Source organism: Excalfactoria chinensis, chromosome 2 (assembly GCF_039878825.1).
Source record: "Excalfactoria chinensis isolate bCotChi1 chromosome 2, bCotChi1.hap2, whole genome shotgun sequence".
In the NCBI taxonomy this organism is placed as follows: Eukaryota; Metazoa; Chordata; class Aves; order Galliformes; family Phasianidae; genus Excalfactoria; species Excalfactoria chinensis.
This window is the reverse complement of record NC_092826.1, coordinates 141,467,503-141,484,589: the sequence shown is the minus strand read 5'-3', so window position 1 is coordinate 141,484,589 and position 17,087 is coordinate 141,467,503. Positions and strand designations below refer to the sequence as shown.

The 17,087-nt window shown below is 61.2% G+C and overlaps 1 protein-coding gene across 4 annotated transcripts in view; it reads right to left on the bottom strand.

Annotated features, from left to right (window-relative positions):
* Nucleotides 1-5,158: 5,158 nt before the first annotated feature.
* Nucleotides 5,159-17,087, bottom strand: part of AGAP3 (ArfGAP with GTPase domain, ankyrin repeat and PH domain 3) — a 76,674-nt gene continuing 64,745 nt past the window's right edge. For 2 of the 4 annotated variants that reach the window (XM_072330656.1, XM_072330657.1), the window contains 5 exons: nt 9,162-9,316; nt 8,670-8,760; nt 8,165-8,387; nt 6,406-6,661; nt 5,161-6,286 (listed from right to left, as the gene is read on the bottom strand). In XM_072330656.1, coding sequence (XP_072186757.1) covers nt 6,065-6,286; nt 6,406-6,661; nt 8,165-8,387; nt 8,670-8,760; nt 9,162-9,316 — 947 coding nt within the window. In that variant the 3' untranslated portion in view covers nt 5,161-6,064. Of the gene's footprint in view, nt 6,287-6,405; nt 6,662-8,164; nt 8,388-8,669; nt 8,761-9,161; nt 9,317-17,087 lie in introns of all 4 variants that reach the window. The other 2 variants (XM_072330653.1, XM_072330654.1) reach the window with 2 other exon arrangements.

Sequence of the window (17,087 nt, the reverse complement as noted above, 5' to 3'; positions counted from 1 at the left end):
TATAGCTGTGATTTCAATAAATTATTTTCTATGGAGCTTCTTCGGCGATAATGAGAGGGGAGCGGCGGGGCGGGGCAGCGCTGCGAGGAGCAGCCGTGGGTTCTGGGGGCCGTCGAGCCCGGTCCGGAGCCGGTGCTGAGACGCGGGAGGGTCCGGGACGTCGCACCGGTCTCCGAAGCAGCCCCGGGGCCGCTCCAGACGTTCGCCCGCTGCCTCTGCCGGAGCCCCTCCCCTGTCCGCAGCCCGCCCGAGGCGAGCAGTGTCCCAGCGCAGGAGAAATTCCTCCTCCCGTCCCGGCCAGCGCCATTCCACGCGCTGACATGTGCGAGGTCCTTCAGGCAAAGCTCCGCCCGTCCCGCAGCCTTATGCTACAACTGGCCCTGGCTGGTCCTGAGCTCAGTAGAGGCTCGCGCTGAAGCTCCCTGCCCGCTGCCCCCAGGGCTGCTCCAGAGCCCCACATCAGCTCACACTGACAGCACCACCAGGGCCCAGCAATGCAGTTCTCTCCAGCTCTCTGTGTTCCAAAGCAAGGGAGGCTCTCATCACTGAGCTCAGCTCCAGGGCCTGATGAAGATCCAGTTTTGCAAAGGGTGCAGCTAAACAAGCAGTGCTGGGCCAGCAGCGCAGGAGGCCCTTTGGTTGCAGTGCCCCTCACAAACTGGGTGTTTCACCATGATAAGTATCACAATAACCTTTCCTGCTGGTTGGAAGAACATCATCCAGGGAGCTCACATGGTAGTAACAGCCAGTGCAACCCCTTCCCAAACAGGAAGAAGGTTTTTTCTAAGGATGTAGGATGTTGCTGCTGGGATACTGTTGGTCAGTGCACCCCTCCTTGAAAGAAACAGCTTCTGAGGGTAGGAGACACCCCCGACAGCCACGGCTGATATCACAGTGGTACAGAAACAGAGCAGTTGAGGCCATGAGCACTTTGGAGTCCATCTAGTTCCCCTCTGCCCCAGCGAGGCCACCCAGAGCAGGACGCCCAATGGTCAGATGGGACTGGAGAACCCACAGTCTGGACCTGTGTGCACAGCTCCTGCTGGTTTGCTGCACCACCCCCAGGCACACCCCCAAGCACCAAAAAAACAAAACCCAACCCACTCCTCTGCTACTTGGGAGAGACTCCCACCCTCTTATAGCCCTTCCCTCCTCAGCAGGTGCCTCCTGTTAGTGGGGAGCTGGCCCCATTCTCATACAGCACAGCTGAGCTCTGTCAGCCCTGCAACTGTGGAGCACAAGGGGCTTCTTGCAGCCATGTTGGGATGGATTCTGTCTCTGTCCCCTGCATCACTGAGCTGGAAAGGAGATGCAGCATTCTCTCTGTGGGCTCAGACTGCTCAAGTGCAGCATCTGTTGGCATTTACTGTGGATCAGGGGAAGTCCTCTGGCAGCTGCCCCCATCAAGCTGCCCAGGGGAGCAGCGGTGCCCTTGGGGCACTGTGGCAGAGATGCCGACACCTGAGAACTGTGGTCAGGTATCTTCTCCCTTCTGGGGCCAGGTTGGGTTGAAGCACAGAACATGAACTTATCAGCCTTACGTGGCTGCAGAAGGGGACAAATGCCACCTGTAGAACTTGCAGCAGCTCCTGAGCAGGACCTGGGCCAGGTGAGGATGTGGAGTGGCAGAAGAAAATGATTGTGCAGCCATGAGCAGTGCTGCATTACTGTACATGTGTGGGGTGTTTGCTACTGCCACTGTCACCCTGCGTGGCACAGCCCCGTGCTCTGGAACACCCCACAGCAGCAGTGCTGGGAGCAGTGCCACTGAAAGGTATTGAAATGCATTTAAGGTGCTGGAGAACCTCCTTTTCTCACCTGGTATTTCCAGCTGATGCTGCAGTTTGGCGAGTCCTGCTCCAGCGATAGCATCAGTTCGTTGTGTTCTCACCCCATCTCCCCACCACCACCACTGCCATGGGCACACACAGCACGGCTGCTGTGGCTGCACTTTGTTCAGGGACTGCTGGCAGCCAACTGGAGCTTTCAGCTGTTGAAAGTTATTTGTTTTGGGGTGTTTTTATTGTTGACAGTCTGAGAACCATCATACAGTGCAACCCTACAAACACTGATGTTAATAGAAGTGCTGCAGAGAGGCAACGCTTAGTTTGGTGCTGATGGAAGGCACAGACTCAGTGCTGTCACCAGGAGCACTGAGAGAGCTACAGAGCAGCTCAGTGCCCCTCACACAGTGCAGAACTGAGCTCCCTCTGAGCCTTGTGCATTGCAAGGGGTTTCTTCCCTCCTGCACAGCAGCGAGTAAAACACTGCAGCACTCCAATGAATGCAGTGCGTGGCATTGCCTATACAGCACATTGTGGCTCCAGCACATCCCAGCAGAAGAGCTGCTGGGCCCGAGGGTGCCCCATGAGTCAGAGCTGCAGGTTTTCAGTACAACACACGTGGATTGTAACAGTCCAACAGTGAGGCTGTACAGAGCTGCTGGCACACAGCACACGGCTGTGCACTGCCTGGGCTCTCCTGGGCCCGCTCAGGTGTGCAGTGGAGCTGCTGGAGGCTCCTGGCTGGGAACACTGCTGTGATTTCCAGAGCTGTGCAGTGGTGGCTGGGCAGGCCCTCTGACCCCACAATGAGAGTGAGTGGCCCAATGGGGATGTGACCCCTGTGAGGTGGATTACACTGTGCAGGGTCACCACTGCAAGAGCCCTGTTTGTAGAGAACCTCTACTCCCATGGGGAGAAGGGCTCTGACTGCACATGGGTAGGGCAGGATCAACCCTTTTCTTTGAATCAGAGAATGGCCTGGGTTGAAAAGGACCTCAGAGATCATCCACACCCTCCTGCTGTGGGAAGGGTTGCCAACCACTAGAGCAGGCTGCCCAGAACCACAGCCAGCCTTTTCCCACTGGACTGGCACACAGGAAGGGTCAGGAGCTCTGACCACCTGCAGAGCCTCCACAGCCACAGCAGCAGCACAGCTCTGAGTGCAGGTGCAGGGGGGGTTGGTAGCAGGCTTGGCCATGATGACCTCAGCAGCAGAATGCCAGGGCTACCCACAGCCTCAGCTCCCACACCTGGTGCTGTGCACAGCCTCACCCCCCCCCCAGCCCGATGCTGCCCACAGCTCCCACTCCCCCATCCCTCAGTGCTGCCCCTCTGTACCCACAATCACAATCCCATCTTTGGAGCTCCATGCAGACCCTGCACCACACAGCTCAACCTGGCTCTCCCTCATGCTGGTTGCATGCTTTGCATCACTCTGCCCCCCCCACACCACACATCCTCCCTATCGGTTCATTCTGGTGCTGCTGGGAGGGCGCAGGACCCAGCAAGGAGCTGCTCAGCTCCCACCCCATATCAGAGGCACTGAGGTGCTCTGGGCCCTTCCCAGATGCTTACATGTTGTCCTGGTCCCTGCGGCGTGCAACTGCACAAGGGCAGCTTGTTGACACCTGCAGAACTGCTGGGGCAGACCTCTTAGAGAAGGGCTGCACTGGGTGGGTGCTGACACCGCAGCTATGTGTCCTGCACTGCTCTGTGCCTTACAGAGATCCCAAAGGGTGCTCCTGGTGCCCCGGGGCAGACCTGGCCGTGCTGAGATGTGCTCATACAGCCCAGTGGTGCAAGCTTGAATGGTGACTCACCAGTCAGTGCAGTGCAGGTGCTCTGCAGCTGTTTGTTGTCAATACTGGGGATGCAGGGCACCTGTGTTTTCTGCGCCACTCCCCAGAGCTCCATCTGCAGCCCTCACACATCCCAAAGCATCACTGCACTGCAGGGCAGGATGCTTTTGGAGTGCCAGGAGCCATGGGGCACAGCCCCACGGTGACACAGCCCTGTCTCCCTGCCATCCCAAGCTCTGACAAATGCCACACTGCACAGCCGGGCACACAGGCACCCGGGAGTCACACGGGAACAGCCCATAGGGGTCACCCCAACAGGGTGACAGCAGGTGCATGGCAGTGGGGCATCTCCTGCCTCCCAAAGGGGCTGTGCCTCTGCTCCAGACCACAGGCAGTTTCATCTGCAGGTCCCCTCCTGCTGCCCCGCAGTGCTCACTGCCCGCCGTGCCCTACTGCCCACGTGGGCTGGGAAAAGCCCTTGTCTGGGCTCTGCCACATCACTGCAGGCAAGGGGCAGCCGCTGGCTCCCAGGATGTGGGCAGCAGCAGGGAGCCGGGTTGGCAGGGCCATTGCCGGCAGCACGCTGGGTTGGGTGTCACAGCCACGGGACCCGGCTGCAGTGCAGTGGGTGCTCTGGGGGCTGCGTGCTGCTACGGGCACCGTGAGGCCACGGGGGGAAGCTCAGGGCCGTGTCCTCACACGGCCCCACGGGCACGGCCACCGCACTGACCACAGCGCCAACCCGGGGGGCTGAACGGGGGGCTGTGCCGACGGCCGGAGCTGTGCCCGTGGCTGGGCCGGAGCAGCAGAGCCCCGCATCGGGGACACGGCGGGACCGGGGCAGGGCGGGATGGGAAGGGAGGTGCCGGGGCTGGGCCGGGCGGGATCCCGCACGGGAGATGATGTATGGGCAGATGTATCAGATCGCACAAGATAAACAAGCAGTGAATTTCATCAGGGCCCATCATGGCTTTAATTTGGCTGCCTAATGAGTCAGATCCAGCCGCGCAGATAAAAGTTGTCAGAGCCGCAGCCCTAATGAATTTCTTGCCACTTGTAATCAAGGCAGCTTGTCTGAGGGGGATGATTAATGGGCCCCAGAGGAGCTGCCGTCCCTCGGCTTCCATTCCCACTAATGCAGTCGCCAGGAAATTAACCAAACCCAGCACCGGGCCGGGGCCGGGGAGCGCGTGCGGCTGTGAGGGGGCAGCGGAGGGGCCGGGCAGGAGCGGCAGAGAACGGGGCAGCCCAGGAGGGGCAGCACGGACCGGGACGGGGACGTCGGCACGCGTGAAAACGTGCCGGCACCGGAGGAAGGAACGTTCCTCACATGCAGCCTTCAGCGGGGCAGCCCCACCGCCAGGGGAGAAGTGGAGCTGGGAAGGGGGGGCTGCAGTGGAGGGAGATGCTCCCTTGCTGTCATACAGGATCGGGGGGGCACACAACCCCCCTCCCCAGCCCGGTGCCTCAGCACTGCTGTCAGCGCCGGTGAAGGAGGAAGGGTTGAAGGTCTGTGACTGTGCCATGAGCACAGCAGAGCCCTCACCGCGGGCACGGAGCCCCGGGGCAGCACACGGAGCCACGCTGGCAGGAAGTGGGTACTTTATTGGCCTTCATCTCCTTGGCTGCAGGTAACACACACAGGGCAATTCATGGCAAAGAAACACTATATACAGAGTGTCCATATAAATATTTCCAATGTACACTTTATACACAAGTGATGGAGACGTTCCACGGCAGCGCTCGAAGCCTCGCGGTCCCGGTGCTCAACTGCAGGACGGCCCCAAGCAGAGCAGGCGCTCCGCTCCTCCCCCCTGCTCAGCCGCAGGGCAGCCCGGGCGCAGTGGGAGCCGCGGGATGGAGGCACTGTGCATGGCTGGGGGGCTTCAACCCGATGGGACAGTGACTTTACACAGACAGACAGACACGGATGGGCCCCAGAGTGTCCTCTGCACCTCTGGAAAACAGTGGGGCTGAGGGGTCCATCCAGGGGCTGCAGGGAGGGACATTCCCTTGGCATCAGTGGGGGGGACCAGTACCAGCAAGGGGACCCCCATACTGTTCAGAAGCAGAGAGGGGCAGAGGGCTGCAGTTACGTGTAGACTCCCACTACCCCCCACTGCCCCCTGCTGCACTGGGGCACCTCGTGGCCAAAACAGAGGGCAGAGGGACAGGGACAGAACCGGTCCTCCCCCCACTTCTGCCCAGGGCCGGGCAGCACCCCAAACCACCTCCAGCCCTGCACTACCTACATGTGAGCGTGGCGGGGGCACACAGGAACTGTCTCTCCTTCCCCTGTACCGGTCATGAAATGGGGGTACCGAGTCCCCATCCAGAGTACTCTCTGCACACAGACAGCGCTGGGCCTGCACAGCTGCCCCTTTCAGCCGCAAAGTCCCCAGGACCTGGGCACAGCACAGCTGGAGCAGGGGTCCACGGGGGGAGCACACAGGGAACAGCCCTCGGCCCCGCGGCAGGGAGCTACACCACGCTGGGGCTGGTGCTGAGCTCGGGCGGCACGGCGGTGCAGGTGTTGTTGTTGGCGTTGGCGTTACGGCGGGGCAGGCTGGGGGTCAGCGTGGCACCATCGCTGGGACAGCCGTGCTGCAGCAGGATGTCGATGCACTCCTGGCTGCCCGCACGCCGCGCGTAGGCCAGTGGGGTCAGACCCCGGGCATCCCGACTCTTCACATCCACCCCGTACTGCACAGGAGAGAAAGCTGTCAGTGGCACCCACGGCACATGGCTGACTCCATGGCACCGGGGGGGGTATGGAGAGCTGGAGGGAACCCAGGGTAGCGGACGCTGCGTCACGGCCTTACCCAGATGAGCAGCTGCGTGAAGACCACGTTGGCCATGGCGCAGGAGAGGTGCAGCGCCGTGCGCCCATCGCCGTCCCCGTAGGTCTCGTTGACCTCCTCCTTGGTGCCGTGTGCCAGCAGTGTCACCACCAGGCGCAGGTCGTCCTCCACCACGGCCCGCAGCAGCTGCTGCCCCAGCGGGATGTCCGACTGCGGCAGCGGCGCCAGGAACAGCTTCTGCTCGTACTTCGCACGGATCCAGCGCTCCTTCTCCTCCCTGCGGGCGGAACGGCCACACGTGTGCCAACACCAGGGAACGGCCACACGTGTGCCAACACCAGGGAACGGCCACACGTGTGCCAACACCAGGGAACGGCCACACGTGTGCCAACACCAGGGAATGGCCACACGTGTGCCAACACCAGGGAATGGCCACACACGTGCCAACACCAGGGAACGGCCACACGTGTGCCAACACAGCCGGGCTGCGCCATGGGCTGGGTGCAGCAGCAGCGCCATTTGAGCACCCTGTGTCACACGCAGACAGCACCGCATGGTCCCGGCAGCGCCACGTGCTGCCACCGGGGCTCTGTGCACACCACGTCGCTCCCACGCACGGGCACACACCTGCCTGCACCCACCCACAGCTCCGCGCTCCTCCGGGCGCCCGGAGGTCAGGGAGGTGCTCTCACGCCGGGCTACGGCCACCATCCCGCAAAGCGATCCTTCGGGCCCCTCCACGCACCGCCCTGCCTGCCCGCACCGCGCCAGCTCAAGGCCGGCCCGTCCCGCACCCCGCCGGCAGCAGGGAGGGCCGCCCGCCGCGCTCGGTGCCACGGGAGCGTTATCGCCGCTGCCGTCTCGCCTGCAGCGAACAAAGGCTGTGGCAGCTCCGTCCCGCCTGGGGCTGCGGGGCCGCCGGATCGATGCGCGCCGCTCCGCCGCTATCTGCTGCCATTCTATCCATCTGCATCTGCCGGGCGGCCATCAATGCCCCGCGCCGAGCATGCTCACTGCCGCCGCCCCCTGACCCGCTCTTATCCGTTGATAAGCGGCAGAATGGGCTCTTGTTGGGATGAGTGACAGCAGAGGCGCTCCGATAGGGACAGACAAGGGCCTGAAAGGGACGCACCCCTGAGACCCACCGCCGCTGCCAAGTGTCTGTTAACCCCTTCTGCCTCGCAGCCGGCTCCAGCAGCCAGCGTGCGGCCGTGAGCCCTGCCGGGTCCCGGCGGTGGGACAGCCCTCTGATCGGGAAGGAGCGGCCCCGTGTTACCTAAAGGCACACGGTATCGACGGGACGGACTTTTTAGCAGGGACTGCCGCAACAGGACAAGGGGAAATGGTTTCAAACAAAAGGAGGGGAGATTTAGATGGAAATAAGGAAGAAGTTGTTTACAATGAGGCACGGTTTGCCCAGAGATGTGGCAGGTGCTGGAAACACCTGGAAACACTGCAGGTGAGAGGACAGGGCTCTGAGCACCTGCTGGGGCCGTGGATGTCCCTGTGCACTGCGGGCAGTTGGGCTAGCTGGCCTGCAGAGGTCCCTTCCAACTCCAACCATTGCATTCTGTGATCACTGCATCTCTGAGCACTGGTCCCTTCCAACCCACATCATTCCATGACTCTATCATTCTGTGATGCTGTGACATCCCAAGAGCAGGCAGACCCTGCCACCAGCACAGCTCTGGGTCTCTGCCCATCTTCTGCTGATTGCTCCCAACCTCCCCACCAGACCTGGCGGTGCGGCTGTGAGTCCCTGCAGTGCCCATCCCCTTACCGGCTGCTCTCGGGGGTTGGTTTGGGGTACCCCTCCACGGCGCCCTCCCAGACAGCATTGGCCAACGCGTTGCCGATGGCGGCCATCAGGGTGAGCAGCTCGCCGGGCCAGTCGTCCAGGTCCAGCGAGCGCACGCGGGAGAGGTGCGTGCCCAGGTTGCGGTGGATCCCAGAGCACTCGATGCACATCAAGGCACCCAGGTTCAGGCTCGCCCAGTCAGGATCTGCAGGAGGTGACATCAGGGGGCACGGCCAGCATGGGCACATCAGCCTTCTCCCCTCCCATCACCCCGAAGACTCTCCCGGGCATCCCCGTGGCACAGCGGCAAGGACCCCAGGGACCAGCAGGGCGTAAGGGTCAATCCTGCAGGGCCCTCCCCATCCCCAAGACTGGGTCCCTGAGGAGGGGACAGAGCAGCCCCGCAGCACCAATCCCCCCGGGGTCAAGGAGGCGGTGGTGCCATCCCTGCCCACCCCTCCAGTCTCCCCAGCACAGTGTTCCTTACTGGGCGCATCGCAGTCCACACAGAAGCTGTTCCCCCGCGCGGTGCGCACTGCCTGCATGGCCTGTGCATCTCCCTGGCTGCCCAGCCGTGCCTGAAACAACAACACAGCGATCTCAGGTGGTCCCAGAGCGTCCTCTGGGCCACCAGCCCCAGGGTCACCACCCCAGAGCCATCGGGAGCCCCAGTGCTGTGCTCCGGGGGCGAGCAGTGCAGGGTTCCTGAACAGCAGAGAGATCTGGAGCTGAGGGGCAGGGCTGGGGGCAGGAGGAACGGGGCTTCCTGAGGGGCAGAGCAAGGTAAGGGGGCTCTGTGGGGCACAGACCAGCTGGGGAGGAAACACAGAGAAGTGATGGGAACGCAGGGAAGGGGGGCCACAGGGATGAGACACGACTGGGAGCAGAGGGATGAGGACGCATTCAGCTCAGGGCAAGTGCGGATGCAGCAAAGTGGACACCAAAGAGGAAGAATGAGGCAGCGTGCAGCTGCCCTTACCTTGTTCTTGCTGCTCTCACAGCCCTGCAGGCTGGCCAGGATCTGACTCTCGATGGCCTGCACCCAGAGCTCCCGCTCCTCTGACGTTGAGGCCTCAAAGAGCCACGTCTGGCCCGTCAGGGACACGATGATGAACTCAAAGGGTTCATCTGGCTCTGCAAAACAAAGGCGGTGGCACGGTCAGGGCTGTGCCTTGCAGGATGCAGGCATGGCACCAACAGTGGTGTCCCCAGGGGAGGCACAGGGAAGGCAAGAAGGGGGAACGTGGGGGTCCAAGCCAGCCCAGTGCTCCTGCTGCACAGCTCCATCTGGGCACACTTCCTATTGCCACACACCAGCAACTGCAGCCATGTTCCCTATTGCCCTGGGCTTCGAAACACAGGAATGCTGTGGGTCTGTGAGCTGTTGGAGCCCCGCTCTTCATACCCTGCATCTCCCAGCTCCTGTGGAAAGCTGCTGCCAATGGGAGCAGCCCCTCTGAGGACATGCAGCCCTCAGCAGCCCCCAGCAGCCCAGCATCCCCAGGGGGTGCCCTACACAGCACAGCGTCCAGACCCTGCAGCAGTCCCAGAAGATGCACTCCATTATTAAAGCCCTTCTCTTGCTGTGAAACACGAGATCCAATTCCTGACCCCGCATCTTTGGAGAGGTATTTCTGGGGAGCCCCACAGGCTGCACACGTACCTGGAGGTCAGGCACGGCCATCCATCTGGGCGCAGGGAGGGGCTCAGGGGTGATGCAGAGCATCCCCGCATGGAGCTGCAGCAGGGGGACAGTGAGCACCTGACAGAGCATCTCAGTGCCCTGCACAAGGAGAAGGCCCCAAACAACCAAAAGCTGGACCCAAAACGTGGTCTTCCCCCTGGCGACTGCTGGGCTCTCTGCACTGCCACCCCATCCCGGGCAGGGCTCAGCACCACCCCGCCGTGCGCCCAGCGCCTGCACCCACCTTTTATTGCCAACTCCGGTAGTTAGTGCAGTAAATGACTTAACTAAGCGGGGCCTGAATGGAATGACTAATAAACGTTATGTCACAGCACACGCTTCAGCTCATAGCAAAATGATTTGTAATTACCTAATTAGCGTTATGCAAATAACACCCTCATCTCCATAATGTGCCTTCCCAGCTCTCTATTAAAAGCAGAGTCAACCGCATGGCTCCGGAGGCAGCGCGGGGCCAAGAGCTCGGTTTGGGGCTGTGCCTGGGGGGTGAGCAGGTCCTGCCCCACAGCTGGGGGAGGCAGGGAGGGCAGCAGGAGGTTGGGGGCTGCTGTCCGGAACCCACAGACCCAATGGGGGCACAGTGAGCTGCTGGAGAGCTTTGGGGGCTGGACACGGCTGTGCCCACACATGTACCCCATGGCTGCTGCCAAGGGAAGGCTCCATGGGGAGGGACAGCTGTGTCCCATTGCAGGCTCATGCTTTCCTTGGAGGACCATCGCTCACAGCCCTGTGCCTCCTTCTGCACATCTCAGTTCTCACTCTCAACAACGTGAAGGTAAATGTCATCCCTGTGCCATGGTGCAGTGTCATACTCCTCACACAGGCTCAGGGTCCCACGCTTCTTCTGATACACCCAGTGAAAGACACCCAGCTCTGTGCTGCACCCTGCACCGTGCCCAGCAGCACCTGGTGGGGTTGGGAGCACGGGTAGGGTCAGGAATGCAGCACCTGGTCCCATATCAACAGACCTTGGGAGGATGGAGCAGCCCCAGGATGAGGGTCCCAGATGCAGTGCCAGCTGCCCGCCCTTACCCATGGATGGGGACGCTGCTCCATGCACTGCACCCTGCACTCAGCTGGGGAAAGCCTCTGGGGAAAGCTGCCAGCATCGCTCCCCTCCTGCAGAGATGGGAGCTGTGGGGCAGCATGGGATGAGGCAGTGGGTGCTGGCAATCCCACTGCTGGGCTCATCCCCTCAGAGCTGCCCTTTGCTTAACATGAAACGATGCTTTGCACCACCCCGCCCCTACCTCCAGCTCTCAGACAGGGTGCACAGCACAAAGCCCTGCGGTCAGTGTGCCTCTGACCCTGAGGGATTCACTGTGCATGTCCAGGGATGGCCAACACCAGCTCAAAAACATCAGCCCCGTTCCTTCCTCCTGCTGTTCAGTACCTCTGCACAGAGCACCACTGCAGCACAACCCCCCTGCACCAGCACAGCCAGGGCAGCAAACGCCTGCCCTGCGGTGCCTGCCTGCCTCTGGGGCAGCTCTGAGGTTGGGGTCCCAGGCCCAGGCTGCTCCCGGACACACAGGGGACCCCCCTGGGGCTCTGAGTACATTCTCACCCCGGGGGCATTCTGCAGCCCTGCAGCCCTGTCCCAGCACTGCAGCCTCCCCGTGCACACAGCCAGACCTCAGCTCCGTCCTCCTTTGTGCTCCATGGATTCCAGCCCAGTGCTGAACAAAGGGCCGCTGCTCCCACAGCCCGCCAAGAGCGAACAAAGGGCTGCTGCTCTGCTTCCATTCCGGGCTGCTTTCTGCAAGGGAAAGCACCACAACTCCCTGCAGCAACTCGGGGCAGTGCTGAGGGGACGGAGCTGTGGAGGGGCTTGGGAAGGCTGCAGGATGGCAGCGGGATGGCAGCAAGGAGCTGTGGGATGGCAGTGGGACGGCAGCGATGGCTGTGGGTGACGGAGGGCTGTCCCAGGGCTGCTGCAGCGCCCATCTCCCGTCATCTCCCCTCTCCCAGCCCACGGAGCGCTGGTGGGAGTCCATTACACAGCTCCATTAGAATTAGTGGGCAGTAGAAATGAAGGAGCTCGCCTCTCTCCCTCTTGATGATTTTTTGATGATGTTTTAAAGACTGAGCTCCGTGAAGAGCTGCTGAGCAGAGCTCGGCACGATGCAGCTCTGCTAATGGGCGTTAACCCCCCGACCCCGCTCCAACGCTGCCCAGCAATGAGTGCAAATGAGAGCAAAATTAACGAGGGCGTCGCGCAGTGCCAGGACGGGGCAGGGCACGCAGCACTCGGACATGGGAAGTGGCCACATCACCACACTGAGCAGGCTGGGGGCTCCTGCCAGCAACTGGCCCTCAGGGACACATCGTCCCCGTCCCCACCATACACACAGCCCTGGGAGGAAACAGCTGTCCACAGAGACACAGAGCAGAGCTGCCCAGACTAAAGCTGCCCAGCAGAGCACGGAGATGGCATTGCCACCTTGCAGCAGGGACATCGGAGGTGGTAAAACATGGGAAGAAAAATGGGGAGCAACAGCATCCCAGAGCTCAAGCCGAGGCCTATTTGCTCAGCTCTCAGCAGGGGGATCTGAGCAGAACCGGTACCTTTGGGTGGCTTCAGCACTTGGTGGAACACACGGACCTGTCCTGCCGGGGAACGCTCAGACCCCCACTGCAGTAGTGCAGAAGAGCAGAGCACAGCAGAGCCCTGCAGGGCCCCCATGTGCAGCCCAGGAGGTGGCACTCCCCGCTGCAGGACGGCTTTCCCTGGGCTGTGCCCCCAGGGGGTTCCCAACCCACAGCTCTGCTCCTCTGCTGCTGAGCTCCCGCAGTGCCCAGGAGCGGGCAGCCGGGCCCCCAGCCCCGGGATGCTTGTTTGCAAGCTGCCACTGTACCACATCATTATGAGGTGTTTGGGATATCAACAAATTAGCAGGCGTCTGGGAAGAGAAGGATGCAGCACCATTCGTAAATGTCAGCTCGCTGCCTCCTCATTTTGCAGATCATTAAACCCAATATTCCTAACCTGTATTAGTGCAATGGGGACGGGCCCCCTCCACAGTGACGAGCCGCCAGGAGATCTGCAGAACATTGCTATGGAGACCCTGCAGCGCTCCCGGCCCTGAGCCAGAGAGTCCTCCACGGCCCCACGCTGAGCCAGCACCTCCTGCCCTGCCCTGCCCTGCCCAAGGGTCGTGTGGGGCTGTGGGCAGTGGGGCTGGGGAGCTCTGTGCAGTGACATCCACAGAGATGTGCAAACTCAGCTGGGAAAGAGCATCCACCCTGGGGCCCTGAATGCGTGTGTGCACACATGTAAGTGTGCACAGTGGGGAAGGACAACAAAGGCAGCTGAGCAAGTGAAGCGAGGACTGGACGATGCTCCTGTGGGATGCAGGAAGGGGTGCTGAGGGTCCCCATGGACTGGGGCTGTCAATCTGTGTGCGTGGTGCAGGGCATGCAGGCAGCATGTGGGGCTCGGGGGCACCGACAGGGCGATGCCATGCACACGCTGTGCTGCGAGAGGCAGGTGGGGGCAGAGCATTGCATTGAGATCCCAGCAGTGCAGTGTGCACGGCTCAGCCCTGTGCTCGCAGCTCAGCCCTGTGCTCACAGCTCAGCCCTGTGCTCGCAGCTCAGCCCTGTGCTTGCAGTTTAGCCCTGTGCTCACAGCTCAGCCCTGTGCTCACAGCTCAGCCCTGTGCTCGCAGCTCAGCCCTGTGCTCACAGCTCAGCCCTGTGCTCGCAGCTCAGCCCTGTGCTTGCAGTTTAGCCCTGTGCTCACAGCTCAGCCCTGTGCTCACAGCTCAGCCCTGTGCTCACAGCTCAGCCCTGTGCTCGCAGCTCAGCCCTGTGCTTGCAGTTTAGCCCTGTGTTCAAAGCTCAGCCCCACGCTTGCAGCTCAGCCTCGCACTTGCAGCTCTCTGCCGTCGGCCCCGACAGCCGCTGACAGTTGGCATTAATCACGCACCGCGCCCCAACACAACTCTTTACTGGCCATCAATTTCCCATGGGTTTTAAAACTAAAAAACAAAGACAAAACCGCGTCGTTTGGCCGCCGCTGAGCAGCACATTAAGGGGCTGTCAGCTTCTCGCCATGCACCCTGCATCACTCTTTAAGCACATGAGAAGTTCATTATCCCTGGAGCTCTGGCAGCCGCAGGGATGCTGGTGCAGGGAGCGTCACGAAGGTGCTGCGCTGACTCACGGCCCAGCGCTGCTGCCACCAAACAGAGGCACGGCGTGGGCACGAGGGGGGCACAGGGCCTGGCTGCAGGGATGGGCACTGCTGCCCACGGCACGCTGTGTCCCCGCAGTGCCTGCAGCCCAATGCTGGCATGCAGCGTGGTGCCGTGCAGTGCCGTACCGAGGCATGCCGCAGCCGCGGTGCTCCCGCAGCCCGTGCAGCGCTGCGCTGCTCAGTGACAGCCCGGCAGCCCAACAGCACGCCTGCCAGAGTTTGCTGATGCTCCCTAGCAGCCTGACACGGCGCTCTCTTTAACATGCGCCCATGTAAAAAAGCAACAGCTCGTTTGATTTATGATACTTCAGAACAACTAAGATTCAATTGCTCCGCACGTCCCCGGCTCTGATTACCTCCTAAATGAGATAAACCGATGGCAATTTATCCCCAGACCTCACCAACTTTCCCAGGATGCTCACCTGAGCTGCATGCCCGGTGCACGCAGGTTGGGGCTGGCTGCAGCTCTGGCTCTCCCCTGCTGCTTGCACCCACCTGCAGGGCCTCACAGTGGGGCTCTGCAGAGTCCCGTGCAGTGGCACTGCTTGTGGAACCATTCTGTGCGCCGTGCCCAGGTCCCCCCCGTGTCCCCACCCCAGCAGGAGCAGCACTGGGGGATGCTGGCTGAGATGCAGAGCACTGCAGCCCCACTCTGCACAGCAGTTTTACACTTCCACCGCGCTGGCTGTGTGAAAGCAAAGAGCTCAGGTGATCCTGCTGTGAAATACTGCTGGTAAATGTGCGAAAGCAGCTAAAAAAGATGCAGTGAAAGATCAGCCGTATGAACCCTGTCCATGACATCAGCCATCAGCCATGCCTACAACATGGGGCAGCGTTGAGCCCCAGGTTCACCACAGGAGCAGAGTGCAGATGTCAGGACAGGGGATGGGACCTCACATGGAGGCTCATTACTCTGGTTTGCTCGTTGCTCGTTTGGCTTCTGATGCAGATGGCCACGCAGTGACCTGGCTGTGGCTGCAGCCCAGCACACAGACCCCAGCCCTGCCCCAACCTCTTCCAGGTGGATGAGGGATGGGCCCCGTGCTGCAGGATGGGTGCTCCAGTCCTGTGCCAGCTGGGGGGGCTGTGAGGTCCCTTCTGACCCAGCCATGCTGTGAGTGTGAAAAGGAGTGCCTCGGCTCTCCCAGCTGTGTGGAGCAGAGCCATCCTCAGAGTAGATAACCACAAAGGACAGAGCTGGAGCCATGGGTGAGTGCTGCTCACAGCCCCTGGAGCTGCACACAGCCCGGCTGCAGGAGCAGCATGCTCTGCCCAGGTGCCAGCGGCTGCACTCAGGAGCCACAGCTGCGTGCCAGGTCTGCACCATAACAAAGTCAGGTAGCTGATACCTCCCTGGCAAATGACATTCCATGTTGACAAATGTGAAGCAATGCACCTTGCAGGAAAAAATGACATTACTCCAACAGTTGACAGGGCTCTGCATTAACTCCATCAGCCCGAAGCAGGGCTGGGTACCACTGCACAGCACAGCACCACAGGCAGGGAGCAGGGCAGGGGACAGCAGAGGTACCCAGTGCCCTCATATACCGCATGGCACTGCGCCACCACTACATGTGGTTCCCATCACCCCACCTCTCCAGGACACTGCCAACAGCGAGAGACAGCAAGGGTGGGCACGTCTGCAAAGCTTCCTATGAGATGGCAAAGGATGGGACAGGCTGAGACACACAGACTGGGGTCACAGCAGCTGTGCCCCACTGGGGGCAGAGGGCAGAGAGCTGTGGGACCAACACATCTCCTGGAGGAGCCCACGTAATCGGGAAGCTCAGAGCAGCTGCTGGTCCACACTGCTGGCTCATCAAAGCGTGCCCATTTTTAATTACTCTCCACTTAACTGCATTCAGTTTTGCACAGCATCAGACCTTTGCCTCTGCACCTTCCTGTGCCACACGCAGCTGTACTGCACTCCAGGACTGCACTACTCTGTGAGCACTGACAACAGCAGCCCTTCAGCCCTGCACCTCCCACCCTTCCTCCTGGTGAGCTGAAAGCTTTCACATCCACATCACAGACACAGCCATCAGCCCCAGTGCCACTTTGAGATCTTCCCTACAACAAGTATCTCCAGGTCCTCCCGTAGTGCCAGTCACCAAGTGGGTCGCAGCACTGCCTGTTTACGCCCATGTACAGGTATAGAATCGCTGCACTCTCACAGCCCACACGTCACACATAGACAATGTGCATCTCCCTGTCACGGTGCTGGGAGAGCTGCAGATCAGCTGGTCAGGAGGTCAGCAGAGTGTCCAAGGATCCCACCCATCACAGCTAGGCACGCACTGTTCTAACAAGGTGTACGTACAACACTTCTTGCTTGCCATGAGGCGTCCGGTGCACATCACAGGCCCAAATGACACTCGAGGTGCCCGAATCAAGCACCAGAAGGGAAAGTCCTTCCCAAACGTGGTGTCACTCAGGTGAAAACCTACTGCAGTATGGAAGAAACCAGAGCCGCTGAATCCCCCTGCAGACCAACGCCAGATTGCTTCCGAGGGAGGAACCACAGAGAGCTGCTCAGGCACAGCAGACACAGCTGAGGGCTGCAGCTGCCTGGGGACGGGACAGGACAACAGCGTGGCCACGGTGCTGACTTGGGTGCAGGACAAACTGCACTGTGCCTCGTGTTACAGCCAGCACCTGCTCCAAAGCCCGCGCTTAGCCCCTCTTCCCCTTCAGCCACCTGAACTCCATCCTTAGTTTGGTTTCCTGCAGAGCCCACTGGTGGCTGCAGGGCACGGTAACCTCAGATGACGCCCAATACCAGCCCTGACCACAGCACTTTGCAGAGGCCAACCACAGGCGCAGGCCCTAAGAACTGTGTGCTGCACTGAGCTGTGCCTGCAGATGTGGGCAGCCCTCACACAGCCCTGCACAGCTCAGGCTCTGCTTCAGAGGCGCAGAGAGCTGCAGTGCCCGGCAGAACGCTGCCTGCTCCATCACACGGCTGATGCACCGCGCTCCTCTCCGGACTCCGGCAGCAGGCG